Source organism: Temnothorax americanus, unplaced genomic scaffold (genome assembly GCF_048541705.1).
Source record: "Temnothorax americanus isolate GAGA-0224 unplaced genomic scaffold, ASM4854170v1 Scaffold204, whole genome shotgun sequence".
In the NCBI taxonomy this organism is placed as follows: domain Eukaryota; kingdom Metazoa; phylum Arthropoda; class Insecta; order Hymenoptera; family Formicidae; genus Temnothorax; species Temnothorax americanus.
In genome coordinates, this window is record NW_027509344.1 from 62,139 (window position 1) to 83,605 (window position 21,467).

Genomic DNA, 21,467 nt, shown 5'->3' on the forward strand with positions numbered 1-21,467 from the left:
TAGTGCGCTGCGTAGTTTTTGGTGTCTACGTGTATTAATACCTTGAATTCGATGTCCACGTGTCCCAGGTTGCTGATGATGAGGTCCAGATAGTGCACTCCATAGTTTTCGGTGTCCAAGTGTAATAATACGTTGAATTTGATGTCTAATTTTAATGAGGTTTGTTAATTATTTTGGCTAAAATTTGGGAAAAACGAATTCGTAATTTCGACCGGCCAACATGTCGAATTACGGATTTGCTTATCCTAAATTTTAACCAAATTAATTAACGAATCTCATTAAAATTAGACATCAAATTCAACGTATTATTACACTTGGACACCGAAAACTATGGAGTGCACTATCTGGACCTCATCATCAGCAACCTGGGACACGTGGACATCGAATTCAAGGTATTAATACACGTAGACACCAAAAACTACGCAGCGCACTATGTAGACCTCGTCATCGGCAACGTGGGACACCTAGACATCAAATTTAACGTATTATTACACCTGGACACCGAAAACTATGGAGCGCACTATCTAAACTTTGTCATCGGCAACCTGGGACACCTAGACATCGAATTCAACGTATGATTACACCTGGACACCGAAAACTATGAAGCGCACTGTCTGGAACCCGTCATCGGCAACCTGGGACACGTGGACATCGAATTCAAGGTATCAATACACCTAGACACCGAAAACTACGGAGCGCGCTATCTGGACCTCGTCATCGGCAACCTGGGACACGTGGACATCGAATTCAAGGTATCAATACACCTAGACACCGAAAACTACGGAGCGCGCTATGTGGACCTTGTCATCGGCAACCTGGGACACGTGGACATCGAATTCAAGGTATTAATACACGTAGACACCGAAAACTACGGAGCGCACTATGTGGACCTCGTCATCGGCAACCTGGGACACGTGGACATCAAATTCAAGGTATCAATACACCTAGACACCGAAAACTACGGAGCGCACTATGTGGACCTCGTCATCGGCAACCTGGGACACGTGGACATCGAATTCAAGGTATCAATACACCTAGACACCGAAAACTACGGAGCGCGCTATCTGGACCTCGTCATCGGCAACCTGGGACACGTGGACATCGAATTCAAGGTATCAATACACCTAGACACCGAAAACTACGGAGCGCGCTATCTGGACCTCGTCATCGGCAACCTGGGACACGTAGACATCGAATTCAACGTACGATAACACCTGGATACCGAAAACTATGAAGCGCACTATCTGGACCTCGTCATCGGCAACCTGGGATACCTAGACATCGAATTCAAGCTTGATTCATAAGAATGGACTTAAAAATTCCCTAGCGGCAGAATTAAAATTATGTCTAGACATAATAAAAATTGGCTGAATTAAAATTATGTGTACACATTTTATTATGTCAAGACATAATTTTAATTCATTTTTATTATGTCAAGACATAATAAAAATGAATTAAAATTATGTGTACACATAATAAAAATTGGATGAATTAAAATTATGTCTGACATAAAAATAATTCCGCATTTTTATTATGTGTACACATAATTTTAATTTATTTTTATTATGTCTTGACATAATAAAAATTGGCTGAATTAAAATTATGTGTACACATAATTTTAATTCATTTTTATTATGTCAAGACATATAATTTTAATTCATTTTTATTATATGTCAAGATACATAATAAAAATGAATTAAAATTATGTGTACACATAATAAAAATTGGATGAATTAAAATTATGTCTGACATAAAAATAATTCCGCATTTTTATTATGTCAAGACATAATTTTAATTCATTTTTATTATGTCTTGACATAATAAAAATGAATTAAAATTATATATGTCTTGACATAATAAAAATAAATTAAAATTATGTGTACACATAATTTTAATTCAGCCAATTTTTATTATAATTCCGCATTTTTATTATGTGTACACATAATTTTAATTCATACAATTTTTATTATGTGTACACATAATTTTAATTCAGCCAATTTTTATTATGTCTAGACATAATAAAAATTGGCTGAATTAAAATTATGTGTACACATAATAAAAATTGTATGAATTAAAATTATGTGTACACATAATAAAAATGCGGAATTATAATAAAAATTGGCTGAATTAAGATTATGTGTAGACATAATAAAAATTGTATGAATTAAAATTATGTGTACACATAATAAAAATGCGGATTTATTTTTATGTCAGACATAATTTAAATTCATCCAATTTTTATTATGTCTAGACATAATTTTAATTCATCCAATTTTTATTATGTCTAGACATAATTTTAATTCATACAATTTTTATTATGTCTAGACATAATTTTAATTCAAAATTTAAAAGAAATATGTGTTTAAACATCATTTTCATTCGATGCATTAAAATTATGTCATAACATAATTTTAATTCTCAATTTTAATTATGTCTAGACATAATAAAAATTATATGAATTAAAATTATGTCTAGACATAATAAAAATTTGTTTTTATTTTTGTGTACAGATAATTTTAATTCATCCAATTTTTATTATGTCTAGACATAATAAAAATGGGTTGAATTAAAATTATGTGTACACATAATTTTAATTCATTTTTATTATGTCTAGACATAATTTTAATTCGTCAATTTTTATTATGTCTAGACATAATTTTAATTCATTATTAAGAATCGCAATTTTTTTTAAGACAATTATTTTTTGAAACTTTTATATTGAGTATAATTTTATTTATGCTATTAAAAAGTAAAACGGCATGCCATAGTTATCGGTGTCCTTCTGTAAATTAATAGTGTTATTGATTTTTTAATAAACACCATTTTGGCTATCTCTCTCTTTTTGAAGTGTTTCTTGCTATGTAGAACTTTGGGACTAGACCAATTAAATTCGTGATTGCAAGAGATCTTATGCTTGCTAACCACAGAATGATTGCTGGGATGCTATTTAATATCAGCACAATGTTCTTTGATTCTAGTCTCCAAATTTTTTTTGGTCTGTCCGATGTAACAAGCCTCGCAATTAAGACAATCAATCTCATATACCAGCTCCATGCGTTTAACGTCTTCTAGCCTATCTTTACCTCTCTTAATAATACGATCGAGGAACCGTATAGACCACATCGAATCTTTTGTTTCTCAGGGCCCTGCTAATATGTATGTATGTATGTATTTATTGTATTTCCCCGTAGTGTTTAAAAGGCGTTTTTCTGAGGAACGTACCCAAACCTCTTACATTTATTTTTTCTTTCTTCTATGCCTGGCTATTTGCGACCTCACAGAACATTTACCCACCCTCCCTGTAATCCTCTTCATCCCTCTTCTTCTTTCTTCGCTTCCGCCGCGATTCTTTCCTTCAGCCTTCTTCCTTCCCGTTCCGCTCTTCTCTATTTGTCCTTGGCCCACTCTCTCTTCTTGCCCTTTTTCTCATCATCGGAGGAGGTCATGAGGAGCTTCTCCTCCATTTTACTTGCTATTTCCTCTTCCTCTGATCTTCCTGTACTTCTGTGCGCTTTTCTTCTCCTTTCCGCTCTCTCTCTTCTCTCTCCTCTCCCTCTCTCTCTATCTCTCTTTTCCACCGACTTATCTTCATGAATATTTACCCCTATGCTGTTCCCTGCCCTTCTCCTTGCCTCCAACACCCGCTACTTCTCCTCTTCATCTCCCAGTTTCACCAATATCGTCAGCCACACTCCTCTTTGCCCCACAACTATCACCTCTTTTACCATCACCCTCACCCTCAACCTTTCCGTGAAAAGTTTCTTCATTTTCTCCCAATTTGACTCTTTACCTCCCCATTTCTCTTTCTCAATCTTTATAATCACATTCCTTTTTCTTAATTTGTTTTTTCACCCTCCCTTGCCTACCATTTCTTCTTTTCCGCCCCACTCTCCACCCTATCCTCCCTCTTTCTTTTGCTTCCACCTTGCTCCAATCTTTCTACCTTTCTCTCTAATCTCCTCATTTTTTCCTCCATCTCCTTCATCCTATTGTCCTTTTTTCCATTTTCCTCTTTTCTCTCATTCAACACCTTTCTTACATTTTCTTCCACAATCCTTTCGACTGCCTCTGCTATTGCTCTCCCCTCTCGCTCCATCCTGGGTAATCTGTAACATGCACTTTAATTACTCCTTTTTCCTTTTCTCTAGGTTAACTGTAACCCGTGCCAATACTTCTTCTCCTCTCCCTTCCTCTGTTTTCCTTTCACACCCTCCTCTCTCCCTCCACTCTATCGTGCTTACCACTTTCGATTCCTCCTTAACCTTCTGCATTTTCACTACCAAATCTTTCTATGCTCTCCGCTTGCTTCCCTCTGCTGTTCTACTCTCCTTACGACCTACCTTCTCTACTACCACCATGTGCGTTTCTTTCCTCTTCACTTCGATCCATTGACCCCCTCCTTCGATCTTTCGATCTCCATATCTATCGGTCGATTCCGTTGCAAATCCGCCCTTCTCTCTATTGTCGCCCTCTCCACTGAGTCCTACCAACCTTTGCTATCAGTCGCCCGTCATCTCGGTGCCCAGCGCCGCCTCGGCCTTCTCCTCAGCGCCATCTCGTCCCATGACTTGTTTCTTGCCATCCTCCACCTCTCGTCCCTGCCTCTTCACCTTTCCTCTCCGTCTTCTAACCACAAAGTGATCTACTCTCTTTCTTCTCTCACCATTTGACCATTCTTTGCTCACTTCGTTCTTACACTCTCCTCCATTTCCTCCACCTTCTCCACATCTCCTTCACCGCTTCAGCTACTTCTCTCCCGTTTCCACATCCTTATCTTCTCTCACCGTCTCACAAACTCTCCACTTATCTTCCGGACCGTCCGTTCACTCCCCCTCCCAACTCTCGTCCCCCAGGCCCAGGGCCCTGCTAATATTCTCACTACAATCTTTAATGTAAGGAGTGGTAATAGGATGTCGCTCAGTATGAATTTTGTCGTTTACCTAATCACAGCGTTTTAAGAGCCTCAATCTTCGTTTTACATATTTGTTGCAGAAATCAGTCGGATAACAATTATCAAAAAGAATTTCTTGAACTATACAGATATTAGACTCATAGGAAGCGCTCGTTAGACAGTGTTTCGTGCGCGACCGAGGTACCCTCGGGACACGAAGTATGCCGGGACCACCCTGTCCAGGGCGCGGGGCAAGAACCAAGGAGGTAGCAAAAAGAGGGTTCAAAAAACGCTCGCTGGGTTATTCTGACAAACACACTTTATTGCACATAGAGTACTTCTCGCATTCACGCACCCGAGCACCCGGAGCATTCGCGGGATGGCGGGACGGAAATCCTGAGTCGCTCCTTCTGTCTGCGTGGCTCGCGAAACGGAAATCTTGTAGAGCGGTAGATGATCGCCCTCGCGTCCGGAGATCTTGCTCGCGGTCAACGGATATCTTGGCGCGAAGCAGACGAGCGACCGCGGTAACGAGGTGCGAGATGCTCAGGCTTTCCTTGTGTCTCGGGTACGCGATAGTGAGTTCGCTTTTTACACAATCACGATACGCTTTACATTCACGATGATGATCCGTGTTCACGAACGGCGCGGCACGACAAAATGGCCGCGAGAGAGGGGTCGATATCGGGATCGAGCTCCCTGCGCTGAGTTATTGAGAAGTGCTCGCTTGCACTTACGCTCGGTTATCACAACACTTGTTGCAATCACGATACCCGGTCTGACTGCAGGTGACGGTCTCGTTCGCCGTCTGTACGGTCTTTTAGATGAGGATCACGGTACCGCACGCGGTGATCACGTGATCTGTTTGTGCTCGTTGCCCACTCGATTGCGGGCGACAACTCGTCAATCTCGTCTGACGAGAGATATTGCGCGACGACTAATGCCGCTCGCGACAACACTTATACGCTCGAAACTACCCTCGCACAGGGCGTCTCGCGTTCCCCAATACCGAACTCCTCGCAGTCGGAAAACGGCTCACTCTTCGCGGCACGAGCGAAAGAGCGACTCGAGATGTTCCACGCGGCGATCTCACGGATGCGGCTCGCGATGAAACTTGATTACGGACTTCACGCACTGGCGGTCGAGACCACTCCCGATAGGCACAATGTCGCGAACGCCCGGCTCGATGTGTCTCTTGTCGCGGCAGAGAACAGAAGAGAGCGCGGATCGATATCGATAATCCTTCGTCCCGATAGGAGACCCTCGGCGGGGGTATGGGCCTCACGAAGGGCGAATCACATTGATCCGCGATGTAACGCGTTACGCGGTATACATATTTAGGAATACGCGTGCGCGTTTTGCAATCGCGCTGTCGAAACGGTAGCGCGATACTCGGGTGATCTCGGATAAAGTCGAGTCAAGCCCGAGGAGGCAGTGTGGCATTCCGCAATAAAACGAGCTGCCCAACTTTCACGGGCGTTTGCAATTTTTGCCATTTAACACGCTGCTGCAACGTGTTAACGTAATCTGTTTGCCACAATTTCCAAAAGCGCTCGGTCAAATGTCGAACTCGTTACCATCTCGACAACCGATTTTCATGCAAATCTAATAGCGATGGCTCCGGATTGACCGTGATCGCCGATCCGATTAAAAAATGTCCGGGCGTTAAGACCTCGTAATCATTGAGCGTATCTTTCAACGGAGCGAGAGGACGCGAATTAAGACACGCTTCGATTCGGCACAACAAAGTCGTAAGCTCTTCGAACGTGAGCGTGTGATTCTGGAGTACCCGACGGAGATGATGTTTCACGCTCCGGACTCCGGCTTCCCATAAACCACCGAAATGTGGCGCAGACGGGGGAATAAAATGCCATTGGACATTATCGGAAGCGGTGGCGTTGAGAAAATTTGGATCATTAACGGCTGCGCGATATGCTTGGGATAACTCTTTAGTGGCTCCGACAAACGTTGTCCCGTTATCGGAGTACATTGAGTCCGGCAATCCTCGACGAGCGCAAAATCGAGAAAAGGCGTCTAGAAACGCGGGTGTGGAATAATTTCCTACTAATTCTAAATGGATCGCGCGGGTTGCAAGACACACAAACAACGCGATATACGCCTTTCGTGAACTAATTCCGCGGCCACCGGAAGCGCGAACTTGTACGGGTCCCGCGTAATCGAGACCGCAATGTGAGATTTTTATATAATGGACATATATAAAAATAAAAAATATCGAATAAATATCCACGCAAATATCTAATCAATATTCACTAGTCGTGCAATAGTTATTTATATAAATATCCACTGGATATTTAATAGATGTCCATTAAATATCCCAATGGATATCCAGTGGATATCCATTAGATCTCGAATTGTGGACATTTGAATATCTATTGAATATCTAATAAATATCTCGTAGATATCATGGATATATATATATACATTGAAGATATTTAATAGATATACATATATTAAATATTATGTTCTGTATAGGCAACCTTGCCATAACTCTAATGTAACTCTGATCCGGTGGAAACAGGTAAACTAACCTAACTTTAACTCGACCCTAACTCGACTCTGATCCGATTCTAATCCTCGGTGGATACATACAATCAGTACGATATTAACTCGTGCTTTAGATTAATCTTCTTTGTGTCTACAATGTACCCGGGAAAAAATATTTATATCTGATCATATATGATCATATATGAATGGCCATATATGGTCAGATATGGAAATTGGCCAGAACTGAGGATATATGATCTGGTATTATTATTGTATATGTTAATATCTGATCAGGTAAATTTCAAAAAATTGTTATATATTTTTAAAAGTTATTTTTTAAGAGTGTGCCATTTTATTATAAAGGTAGACTCCACGATACAACTAATACAAAAATTGTGCCGCTCTATAGTGCGAAACAGCTAGTGTCGTGTCTTTTGATACCGTTCTTATAACACTGTTTGTCAAATTTTAAATACGAGAAACAGATCCCATCGAATGCCATCTATCGAATACTTTTGAGATGCGACATCTGATCTGATCATATATAATCTTATATGACTATATAGTTCCATATATGATTATATATGCTCTATATATGGGTATGTAAAACTTATATCTGTTCATATCTCATTTATATATGTTATTGATATACTGTCAAATATGAATATTTTTCCCGGACATTTTATTCGCGGATATAATAGTCCAGGAAAAATATTCATATCTGACAGTATATCAACATATATAAATGAGATATGAACAGATATAAGTTTTACATGCCCATGTATAGAGCATATATAATCATATATGGTTATCTATCGCCATATATGATCAGATCTTGTGTCATGTATAATGTATGATGTGATCATATATGGCGATAGATAACCATATATGATTATATATGCTCTATACATGGGTATGTAAAATTTATATCTGTTCATATTTCATTTATATATGTTCATATACCGTCAGATAAGAATATTTTTCCCGGACATTTTATATCATTATATCCCAATCTCGTCATATATAGACAGATCTGATCATGTTTCATATCATTTCCGGCCGTATATGAACATATACAATCATATACAGCATCGTGTCTTGTCATATATGATCATATACAATGTCGATACAGTTATGTATGGCCACATATAATTATATATGCTTTATATATGGGCATGTAAAACTTATATTTGTTTATATCTCATTTATATATGATCATATATATATCATATATGTTTATATATGTTCATATATTGTCAGATATGAATATTTTTTCCCGGGTATTCTGTTGTACCCAGCTCATAGCCCTATAGATTTTTTGCTTTAAGACACGTGTGCATCACAAACTTCCACGAAGAGTAGTAAGCTGCCAGAAACAAAAAGAATAGTTTATTCGTAAGCTTATAGCTTATACCGAGCTTTCCAGCAAGCGACACAAGTCGACACAAGTATCGTTTTATCTTTGTTACTCATTACCAAAAAAAAAGATAGAACGATGCTTGTGTCGACTTGTGTCACTTGCTGTAAAGCTCCCATAATATAGTATCTAGTAAGGACGCACTGAGCGCGTCACGCGTCGCGTCATCCATTGCAACCAATCAAAACATCTGATTTTCAAAAATAATTTTTCGCCAGTGATAAATAATATGAAACTTTTTATTAGTCGGCCTGACTGGCAATAATTTAATAATTACAATAACATTTAGACCTTTATTTTGGGTCCTTATCAAGTTAATGCTGAAACAACGTAAATTGCCGGTAATACATATAAAATGGAAACAATGCGAATTACATATTTAACTTACATAGATCAATGTGCCTCGAACATCATAACATTACGAGTCATCGTTAAACATTAACGGGGCGGTCGAACAAAATGTAAACTTTGTGAGGCATGAACGTCACGTGTAGCGCCCGTCGAACGACTGATATAATTGTGTCATGTCACGAATAATCACAAATACATAAATTGACATAGAGTGTAAAGTTTAGAGAGAAACTATTATCCGATCGTAAACCAATGGGAGGTTTTCTGTGTCCTTCTGCAAATTTATAGCGTCGGTATGCTTTTTAATTAATATCATTTTGGAAGTTTCCCGTTTTTTGAGATTCTGCTCCTTATGTAAGATCGTGGCCTCTTGCCATTTAAAATTATAATCAAAATTTATTCTATGCTTGCTGGCGGCCGAATGCTGCCTGGAATGCTTGTTAATGTCAGCGCAATGCTCCTTAATGCGAGTCTCTAAATGGCGCTTAGTCTGACCAATGTAACAAGCATTGCAATCAGAACAATCCAGTTTGTAGACAACGCCCGTGCATTTCTTACTCTCCAACTTATCCTTCTCTTTTTTAATTAGTGCGTCTAGTTTCTCAGGGACAGTATATAGGGTACTCGAGCCATATTTGCTAAAAATACGTCGTAAACCCTCACTAAAAGTTTTAACATATACGGGATAGGAATATAAATTTTGAGATCAGGGATATTAGCCCGATCCGCACGGTTGTCGAATTCATTGTTATTTGACCGTTTGTTAATTTCAGCGAGTCTTCTTAGAATGTGTTTATCCACGAGAGGGGCCGGAAAGCAATGTTCAACAAAATAGATTTTATCAAATTAATGTTATTGTTATGAAACCGTACGTCAGACAAAAGTATAGCGTGGTCGACCAAGTTGATGATGGTATTAATCTTGTATTTTAATGGATAACTGGAGAAGAAATTAATATAACGACCAGAAAACGTTGGTTTACGATACCAATTAGTGACTAAACAATTATCGCTTCTGAAAACAGACGTGTCCAAGAAATTCAAACAATTGCCCTTTTCCAACTCATAAGTGAATTTGAGACGCGGATGATAGTTATTAAAAGCACAGACAACGTCATCAAGTTGTGATCTCGGAATACACATCTTATTTTATTACATTATTTGTGACGGAATGTTTAGATTGGTTAACGACAGAGACGACGCGACGCGTGACGCGCTCAGTGGAAACTCAGCCTAATCCGCCGCCAAGGAAGGTATAGACGCGAGAGTGTGTAACACAAACTAAAAATAGATTTTATTTTTAACACTATTGCAATTATTACACAAGCGCAATAGGATATTGATAATATTGCTATAGATGTATAGATTATATGTGTGCATTGAGAAAATGTTTTTATTAATAATATCTTCTTGCAGGAATACCATCAAATTGTTCTCACATTTAAACCAAGTTTAGATTCCAAGTCACCAAATCCATTTCTTCCGGAACATCCACGCACGTTAATACATCGTGGAGTTAAAGTGCCCTTTCTTTTAGGTTTTACCAGTCAGGAAGGAATATTTTTTGTACGCAGCAAATTTTTTGGACGTATGTATATATTTGTTTTTGGCTTTATTAACCTTATTTAGACTGCCAGAAAAGCCATTTTTGTGGCTCTGAACAAATCTCGACATTTGGTCTGTTTTCTGTAGCTGCACTGCTGAACTAGTGCACACTGGTGCAGTGAGTTAAAGTAAAACAAAATATACCTGTCCCATTCTAACTTATTGCACCAGTGTGCACTAGTTCAGCAGTGCAGCTACAGAAAACAGACCAATTCTGTGCATGTTATTTATATTAAAAAAAAGATGTAAAATCTTTAAATTGCGCCAATTGCAAAGAGAATATATATATATATATATATATATATATATATATATATATATATATTGCTTTAAGAAATAATTGTTGCGCAACTACTTTTAAAAAATAAAACTTGTGGTACGTATCTTTGCATTCCCATTCAAAGGTCTTCTCATTCCAAGCTTTAATTATTTTTAACAAAATTATAATATTACAAAGAATCACTTTAATCACAAAGAATTAAAGAGATAACAGTACAAAATAAAAATATTTAATTAAAATAAAATAAATAAATTTTTTATATAAATGGGAATACAAAGATACGTACCACTTGAGTTTTATTTTTTTAAAGTTATTGCGCAACAATTATTTTTCAAAGCAATATATATATATATATATATATATATATATATATATATTCTCTTTGCAATTGGCGCAATTAAAAAATTTTGCATCTTTTTTTGAAATACATATCACTTGAGTTGAGTAGGTAACGCAATTTTGTAAATTATTTTGTTAGGAAGAAATAATTTAAAGCTACTACCATTTAAGATTTTTGGATTTACAACATACATTGCGCGTGCACTTGGCGCCTTTTTTTACCTTTTTTTGAAAAAAGTAATTTTGTACTGATATCATGCATTTTGTAGTGATAAGCAAGTATCGGCAAAGAACTTTCATTTTTTATTTTTTAATTATTCACAAATTAGCAAAAACAACAAATTAAATTTATATATATATAAATTTATATATATATATATATATATATATATATATATATATGCCATTTCACCTGTGATCCAATTAATGGTTGTTCTGCGGTTTTATGCAACTGGATCATTTTTTATGACTGTTGGTGATTTCTGTGGCATCAGCGAAGTAAGCGCTCATAGTATTGTTCATCGAGTATCTCCTGCCATTGCTGCGTTAAGAAATCAATTTATAAAACTTCCTATTTTACCAGAAAAAATTTGTCGAAATCAGCAAAAATTTTATCAAACAGCTAAATTTATACGTGTTGTTGGTTGTATGGATTGTACACATGTGAAAATTCAATCATATGATAAGAATAATGTAATTGCAAGATATATAAACATATACATATATCTTGTTTTTACAAAGTTTCTTTATATTCTATAAGGTGGAGAAACCAGTGAGTTGTACCGTAATAGAAAAGGATTTTTTTCAACAAACGTATACAAGTGATTATTAATGCAAGATTGGAAATAATTGACATAGTAGCGCGTTGGCTTGAATCTACTATTTTTAATTACTCAAGAATTAAAACATTGTTTGAATTGGATACATTTGGTGACGGTTTACTCCTTGGAGATTCCGGTTATCCAAATTTACCATATTTGATAACTCCGGTACTAAATCCCACAACACCAGCAGAGCATTATATTTGAAAACGCTCAAAAATTGAAAGATGTTTTGGAATTTGGAAACAAAGATTTGCAGTTTTGTCAATTGAAACACGTTTTCATACAGTTAAAAGAGCACTTCCTGTTATTGTGGCAACAGTTGTTCTACCTAATATTGCTCAACAGAAAGTTATTCCAAATCCAATTAATCCCCAAATATACAATAATGCTGTTGCGCAAATGCGATATGTAAATAATGAGATAAATATCAATAATGAAAAAATTTAATTTTGGCATATTTTAATATAAGTAATGTTGATATAAATCAATTATAACATATAGGTAATCTTATATTTGATATTATGACTAATATATATTTCAATAATAACAGGTTACTGTAAAACATATAATTAAGAACAACATATTTGGAAACAGCAGATAAATATGTTATTTGCGGGCAACTTTGAATCTGTTGGTACATCCATATTTTGATAAAAAGGGAGTAACGAATTGTAAAAATAATAATTAATGCCTAGAGAATGTTGCGTATATATTTTATTATAACATCTTTTAGTTTATTTTGAAACGTTACAACATAAGGAAACATTTTATAACAAACATGTTCTCTTCTTCATACAATAGTTATTTGTGTAACAAGTGCGGGAAGTTTAGAATTGGACACGAGTGAGGAGTGGACGTACGAGTCGAAGGCGAGTGCGATCACCCGCACAAGTGTCTAGTTCTCAACCCGCACGTGTTACACACTCTATTTTATACTACAAAGTGCGTGGAAAGTGGCCTATTGAGCGCGCGTCATCTGTGCGACGGATGGCCGATTCCGCACGCGCGAGAGATTTCTCACTTGAGGCCGTGCAGGAATGAGATATTTCTGCACGCAGTTATAAAATGTATTTGTAATAATTAATAACTATTCCCTGCTTAACATTAAGAGGAATGAGAAATGATGACTAATGCATTTTATTTCTCATTTAATCACAGAAAACAAATTATTTTGTATGTTTCTTATACTTTGAAATAAACAAGTAATGCACATAAAACGTAAAAATTAAGGGGGTATTTTAGTGTAAAATGCGCTTTTTTCGGGATTTTTTTACAAGAAACCAGTGAAAATTGTTAATATCAGCTTTTTATGTACCTATATATTTTATTATCTTTAGAGAACATAAAAAATATTTTTTGAAGCTGAATTAATGAATAAATATTAATTAAACTCTATCGAATACATGGCAACGGTGTTCATGATTGCGCCCATTCTGGTTCTTAATTAGTATGAGTTTAGCTATAGCAGGAACTAGAATGGAATAAAAAAAATAGAAAATTTAAAAAATGGCGGCATTTTGAAAATTTAATATAAATTTTTTTAATCTTTCAAAAATTGCCAAAATCGTAAAAAAAATTTTTTTTACTTAATTCTATATTCCTGCTATAGCCAAACTCATACTAATTAATAATCTTTTTGAATTTTTTGTTTTAGACAACCAGAATGGGCGCAATCATGGACACCGTTGCCATGTATTCGATAGGGTTTAATTATTATTTATATTTATTAATTCAGCTTTAAAAAATATTTTTTATGTTCTCTAAAGATATTAAAATATATACATAAAAATCTGATATTAACAATTTTTACTGGTTTTTTGTAAAAAAAATCCCGATAAAAACGCATTTTACACTAAAAAAATCTCTTAAGTTTTTGGCTTATAATTTAAAAATTATATCACTCTGTACTTTACATTTATTTTTTATTATTTTTAATAAATCAATTTTTAACTTCTCTTTTTCTAATTTAGCTTTTAGTATTTCTATTTCATAATTTCTTTTTTCTTTTATATCTACTTTCAAGATACCTGCTCATTCAATTTTTGCTTCATATAATGTCTTGTCGTCTTCAAGCTTCCTTTTTGTAGGTTTTACATTTTTTGATGCCGTCGGTATATTTTTTTTCAACGGAGAACTTATTTCAGATTTCAATTTTTGTTTATCCCAAGCTTCCCAATCACTAATTTTTTTATTTTTTATTAGATATTAAAAATTTAAAGCAGATAGTAAACTCTCACCAGATCTTCCATATTTTTTTACTTTCTGATAACTTGCTGTAAATACCTGCGCCGGATCATTATCATCTTTTTCTGAAATTTCAATAACAGAAGAAGCATTTTCTTTCTCATTGCCAATGCAGTCAGAATCAAATGGATTATTTAATCCATGTACTGCTGTCTCACCCATGATTTCTTGGGCTAGCTCAAACATCTCATCTTTTTTACATTTACTGTACTTCCACCTACAAATTTAATTAACATAAAAGAAATGTATTTTAATTAAATGTACCTTAATTATAATTTTAATGATAAATTTATACCTGTTTTGTAACTTTCTTGCTTAAGTGCTGCACAATATTTTCTGGTGTCTCTTTTTATGTTATCCCAACAACTGCGTAATTTTTTTTCGGTCCGTATAATTGACCTGTTCTCATTATATTCTCTGGTAATGTTGGCCCATGCTTCGTCTTTTTTCGAAATTGATGTAATATCACTTTGTTTATTTTCAATAATATGACGATATACGAATATTTTATCTAATAAATCAATTTTCTCCTCATTCGTAAAATTTGTTGCTCGTATTGTTTGCATGTTTTTGAGAGATATATTTTAATTTATCATTTATCACAATATGCACATATATATCACGCAGAGATGATGACAGATTTGCGATTTTTTTTGCGTCATACCGATTAGTTTTATGTTGTAATTTAACATAAATTTTTTCTAATATAATGGAAAAGTTTTTTCCGCCAGTGGATATAAAATAGAATCACAAACTTCAGTTGACTATAACTGGCATATTTATTCATAAAAAATCACAACATTTCGGTCCAGATTCGGACCTTCTTCAGGTGAACTCTTACACAAGCATTCGACAGGCAATTCGTGACAATGTTCCCGTAAGTCAGAAACCGAAGACTATACGCAGAAAAAGAATTTCGTTTTTGTAACACGATTGCTTAAATATTATAAATAACAAAGGTTTGCCGGTATCGTTTTATAATGTTGTAAAACTTATGGTATACGTAATTGTTACGAAACATATATGATGTTAATTCGTATATTGTTAATATGTGGTGGTAAAATGTCGTGTCTCCTGCAACGAAGTAGGAACGTAAGTTGTTTGAGTGCCGTGCCGATCATAATGCTCGTCCTAATCTACATCTTTAACAGCTTAGTGTTCTGGTATCCGAACATTGTATAGAAACTGAGTATCAAGCTTCTTATTTTATTGAAAGGACAGAACGATGCCTTTTAATATTTTAACATAATAGTTCCTTTTGCCGAAATTATATACTTAATAAACTTCCTTCGGCTGGAATATTAATTAAACTTAAGAATTAGATTAAGAAAAGAAGTGTAAAAAACCTGATAAGACATGATTAAAGATACTTCAATCATTTACGACCCTAATTCTATATAATCATTTTGCTGAATTATTTTATGTGACTTATGTTCTTTGCATATTGTTTATAAATCTCATTATATTGCTCATTATATCTATTTTGTTTAAATTACTTTGATATTGTCTAAATTTGCGATAAATATAACTTGCTGCCTTTTTGCGCAACTGAATGTAATATTTGGATTTTTCGTTATGTGAAATTATAATCGATTCTTGGCATAAACAATTAAAAGGCATCGTTCTTTCTTTTCAATAAAATAAGAAGCTTGATACTCAGTTTCTATTACACTGTTTGGATACCAGAACACTAAGCTGTTAAAGATGTGGATTAGGACGAGCATTATGATCGGCACGGCACTCCAACAACTTACGTTCCTACTTTGTTGCAGGAGACACGACATCTTACCACCACATATTAACAATATACAAATTACCATCATGTTTCGTAACAATTACGTAAACCATAAGTTTTACAACATTATGAAACGATACCGGCAAACTGTATTAAATCTAGAAATATAGTTTCTTTGTTATTTATAATATTTAAGCGATCGTGTTACAAAAACAAAATTCTTTTTCTGCGTAGTCTTCGGTTTCTGACTTACGGGAACATTGTCACGAATTGCCTGACGAATACCTCTGTGAAGTTAGCACCCCATCTTTCAAAAAATCATTTTTTTCTTTAAGTTCTGAATGCACCCCGAAGAGTTCTAGAGTTCCTTGTTAATTTTAGAAATAGTTTCAGCAAATAAAGCTAAAAAAACCGTTGATGAATCTTGGGGGTGCTAACTTCACAAAATGAAATAACTAAATCAGCGATAACAATAAAAGTATAAAAAATATTTAATTTTGCTATTAGAATTTCTTTTAAAACTCTTGAGGTGCTACCCAGAACTCTCAACAGAACTCCCAGAACTTCAAAAAAAAATTTTTTTATTTTACTCGAAAACGGAATATATCGAGAACTTTTTATATATCGGTCGTAGCGCTTCGAACATTATTAGTTTTTGGTAGAACTCGTGAGGTGCTACCCAGAACTCATAAAATTGCCCGGTTTACTAAACATACATTTTATCTTTCGGAACTTTGAAATTTTTCGACCCGACATGTGAAAAATCGCGAAAACTTTTTATATATCGATCGTAGCGCTTCGAACATTAATAGTTTTTGGTAGAACTCGTGAGGTGCTACTCAGAACTCAGATAAAAACGCCCGGTTTACGAAAAAAAAATGTGTCGGGTCGAAAAATTTTGTTCCAAAAGATAAATTTTTTTTTTGTAAACCGGGCGTTTTTATCTAAGTTCTGGGTAGCACCTCACGAGTTCTACCAAAAACTATTAATTCTCGAAGCGCTACGACCGCTATATAAAAAGTTTTCGCGATTTTTCACATGTCGAGTCGAAAAATTTCTAAGTTCCGAAGGATAAAATGTTTGTTTAGTAAACCGGACAATTTTATGAGAGTTCTGGGTAGCACCTCATGAGTTCTACAAAAAACTATTAAAGCTCGAATCGCTACAGCCGATATATAAAAAGTTTTCGCGATTTTTTACATGTCGGGTCAAAAAATTTTAAAGTTCCGAAAGATAAAATGTTTGTTTAGTAAACCGGGCAATTTTATGAGTTCTGGGTAGCACCTCACAAGTTCTACCAAAAACTATTAATGTTCGAAGCGTTACGACTGATATATAAAAAGTTTTCGCGATTTTTCACATGTCGGGTCAAAAAATTTCTAAGTTCCAAGGAATAAAATTTTTGTTTAGTAAACCGGGCATTTTTATGAGAGTTCTGGGTAGCACCTCACGAGTTCTATGAAAAACTATTAAAGCTTGAAGCGCTACGACCGATATATAAAAAGTTCTCGATATATTCGATTTTTGAGTAAAATAAAAAAAAATTTTATAAGTTCTGGGAGTTCTGTTGAGAGTTCTGGGTAGCACCTCAAGAGTTCTAAAAGAAATCCTAATGGCAAAATTAAATATTTTTTATACTTTTATTGTTATCGCTGATTTAGTTATTTCATTTTGTGAACTTAGCACCCCCAAGATTCATCAACGGTTTTTTTAGCTTTATTTGCTGGAACTATTTCTAAAATTAACAAGGAACTCTAGAACTCTTCGGGGTGCATTCAGAACTTAAAGAAAAAAATGATTTTTTGAAAGATGGGGTGCTAACTTCACAGAGGTGAAAAAAGTTGCATCCGCAAAATTGATCTTGACCTTGAAATTCCAGGTCAAATTTTTTTATTGGCTTAAAAAATTTTGTTCATCAAGAGAAACAAAAGTTTTAAAAAGACCATAGGTCGCAAATGAACCCTTCAAACCAAAAGAAAATCATAAAGTTGAAAAAATTGGGATATGCAATTTTGTCGCAATTATTGATAAAAGAAGTTCTGTCTTTCTCTATCGACAAACTGACAAATCAATTCATGCTTTTCTTTTCCCTCAGGAGTAGAGAAAACTCATGTCCCGTTACCGACATGAGCAGTCTATGTTAATATGTCTATGGTTTATATCGATTTATTATTTATATCAATTATATTAATATATGTGACGGCTGGCCTTATCGCGCCTAAAGCTCAGCGGCCCGGCCACTACTACTCGCAAACGCTGTGGGTAGCGCTGGGTGGCGCCGGCGCGCACGGAAGCCTCCCACGGCGCTCCATAAGCGGCGTCAGGCGCGAATTTAACTCGCATATAAAGAGGCCATGAGAGCCAACTAGACACTTGTTCTTTTGCCACGGTACGCGGCCCAGAGAACCTTACGGCCTAATTATAAGATATCGTCGGTATCCTACTGGCTTTGGTTTGCAAACGCAAGTAACGCAAGCCGCTGTGATTCGACTTGAAATATTTCTCCGACTATCTTGCTTTTCACTTGATTCTATACCTTCATTCTGCATATCTTAGAAATTTGCTTACAATGGAACGTCGTTTGCGACATCAACGTAGGCGAATGCATAGAGATGGTCGTGACCAACGTCTAATGCTCCGAGTAATTGACCAAGCCCTTGAAAATTATACACGAGCACGCGAAATTTATGCCAATTTTCTACAAAATCGCGCTAACGGGTACGCCCTGGTGAAATTCCAGATCGTCGAGAATTCCAACGCCTTGAAGAGCGTTTTGAGGACCAAGAGCAATTTGAAATGCGATCCGCTGGTCATCATAGAGCAGGACGACCTCGAATTCATTGGCAAACCAAAGAGCGGGTCATTGTATTGGCACGAGTTTTTCCCGTCATGGGTTTACGGCGTATAGCGGCACGCGTATATCGCACCCGACAGGGGTGCTTCGCATAATACGCGAGGGCTTGCGGCCTTACCGGGTGCAAATAGTGCAGGAATTGCGGTTTAGAGATCGTTATGCTCGCAAGGAGTTCTGTCGGTGGATGTTACAAAAACTCCGTAATGATCCCAACTTTTTAGAAAACGTGCTGTTCACAGATGAGGCTAGTTTTTCTAGCACGAGCATTTTGAACAGGCAGAATGTCCGTATTTGGGCTTATCGGAACGCCATGCTACAGCGTGTTCAACAGGGGCGTTTCGCGATTAATGCTCCGAGCAGGATGGGCAGGAATTATTAATAATAGTTATATTGGTCCCGTTTACCTGCCATTGCGACTGACAAGCGCACATTATCTTACATTTTTGCGACATAACCTAGTGCATAGAATGCGACAAATTATTCCCCATGAGCGCCGCAACCGCGTTTATTTCATGCATGATGGCGCACCACCGCATTTTGGTAAGCAAGTTCGTCGTTTTCTTTATCAGCTTTTCGGAACCCGGTGGATAGGACGCAGACCTCCACCACATTTGTGGCCATCTCGCTCTCCCGACCTAAATCCTTTAGATTTTTTCTTTTGGAGAGCTCTGCAAGCATTTGTTTATAGGTCGGGCATAGCTGTCAGAACAGCTGAAAATTTAAGACAGCGCATCAATGAGGGAATAGTTAGATTGACACAAAATAAAACTATTCTTGCCAGAGTGAGGTTTAATTTAAAGGCAAGACTACGAACTTGCTTGCAAAATGGAAGGCGTCACGTGGAAGCCGGAGAACAAGCACGTATGCTGAGAGCCATCGGTGTGAATGGAACGGTTCTCTGGGTACCCAGACGTAGAAAACGTCGTCAAAATGCAGCACATGACTAGATCGCGGGTTGTAGGGTTCATTTGCGACCTATGGTCTTTTAAGACTTTTGTTCCTCTTGATGAGCAGAATTTTTTAAGCCAATAAAAAAAATTGACCTTGAATTTCAAGGTCAAAATCAATTTTGTGGATGCAACTTTTTTCAGATCTTTACTGATCTTGATTTGAAGAATCACCTGTCCAAGCCATGGCATATAATTTTTTACTACCCTGTACATGGCTTATAAATAAATAATTTATTGAAATAAATTTATTTTGAAATCGTGGAAATGATAAAAGTAAAGACAGTTGTTGATAAAAAAGATAACTCTACACTACTCTACAGTATTGCTTCTAGCAATAAAAAATATGAGCAATGTATAATTGTTCAAAAAAAATATTGAAGATAGGAAAAATATAATATTTACTGTTAAAATAGAACATTTAAAGAAGTAGTCTATTTAGAAATAATTTTGTTATTTTATAACCGCATTTCGAATATATTAACATACATGTTTTTTAAGCCATTTTACATAAAAAGATAAAATTTTAAGAACAAGTTTTCTAATATTACGAAATCAATTATTTTTTATATAACGAAAAAGTTCTTAAAATATTATTTTCATTTATTATTTATTATTATTTATATTTATTTTTTATTTATTATTATTATTTTAGCAATATTCTATAGATACTATTTACGATTTTTAAAAATTATTTCAGATATAAGCAACAAGGTTCTTAAACAAATCGATTCTGATTTCGAGAAGGCCGGACAAGCCAAAGTTTGGTCTGGATTATCACAAATACCGATTACACCGGAAGACTTACGATTTTTATATTTCGGCAATAAGCCAGTGTCAGAGGAAACTTTAATAGATTATTCTAATTTTCTTGGCGACGAACTCTTTTATCGCGGCACTATGGAAATAGCCGACATCCAAACGAAGCTGAGTAGTGTAACGTATCTATATCAATTTTCATACAAGAGTGAAACTTCAGTCGTCAAGAAATTACTGGATATAAATCTCTCAGGTATTATCGATAATTAATTTAGGATTACATAAGAGAGAGTTTTTAATCCTAAAGAATACGTTTATACAGGTATATAATTTAAAAAATATGCTTAAACATATGAAAAACATTGCATTTTAGTTTTTCGCGCCCGGGTATTCGCGTCATTAATTACGGCCGGATATTGCTCGCGCCCACGAACCACTTAGATTTAGATTATTAATCGGGTTAGATTTAGATTATTACTCGCGTTAGATTAAGATTATTCATTGCGTTAGATTAAGATTATTCCTTGCGTTAGATTAAGATTATTACTCGGCGCGTTAGATAAATATTATTACTTGCGTTAAATTGAGAGTATTTGGTGACCGAATTCCTGCACGGCTTGGGACCTTACGTTCACGCGTTCCGAACGTGACGCACTATCCTTCGCGGCGTTTCACGCTATTATTTCACGTTTACTCCAGTTATGTTTTTGCCGATGT

The 21,467-nt window shown here is 35.8% G+C and overlaps 2 protein-coding genes across 2 annotated transcripts in view; one reads left to right on the forward strand and one right to left on the reverse strand.

Moving 5' to 3' along the window:
- Positions 1-21,467, forward strand: part of LOC143897606 (esterase FE4-like) — a gene marked incomplete at its 5' end in the record, with an annotated part of 45,925 nt that overhangs the window by 14,749 nt on the left and 9,709 nt on the right. The window contains 2 exons of the mRNA XM_077406415.1: positions 10,580-10,751; positions 20,692-21,003. Of these exons, the coding sequence (XP_077262541.1) occupies positions 10,580-10,751; positions 20,692-21,003 (484 nt within the window). The remainder of the gene's footprint in view (positions 1-10,579; positions 10,752-20,691; positions 21,004-21,467) is intronic.
- On the reverse strand, positions 14,090-15,021 carry LOC143897605 (myb/SANT-like DNA-binding domain-containing protein 3). The gene is made up of 2 exons (XM_077406413.1): positions 14,751-15,021; positions 14,090-14,238 (listed from the first exon to the last, which is right to left on the reverse strand). Exons 1-2 carry the CDS (start codon positions 15,019-15,021, stop codon positions 14,090-14,092), a joined length of 420 nt encoding a protein of 139 aa, XP_077262539.1.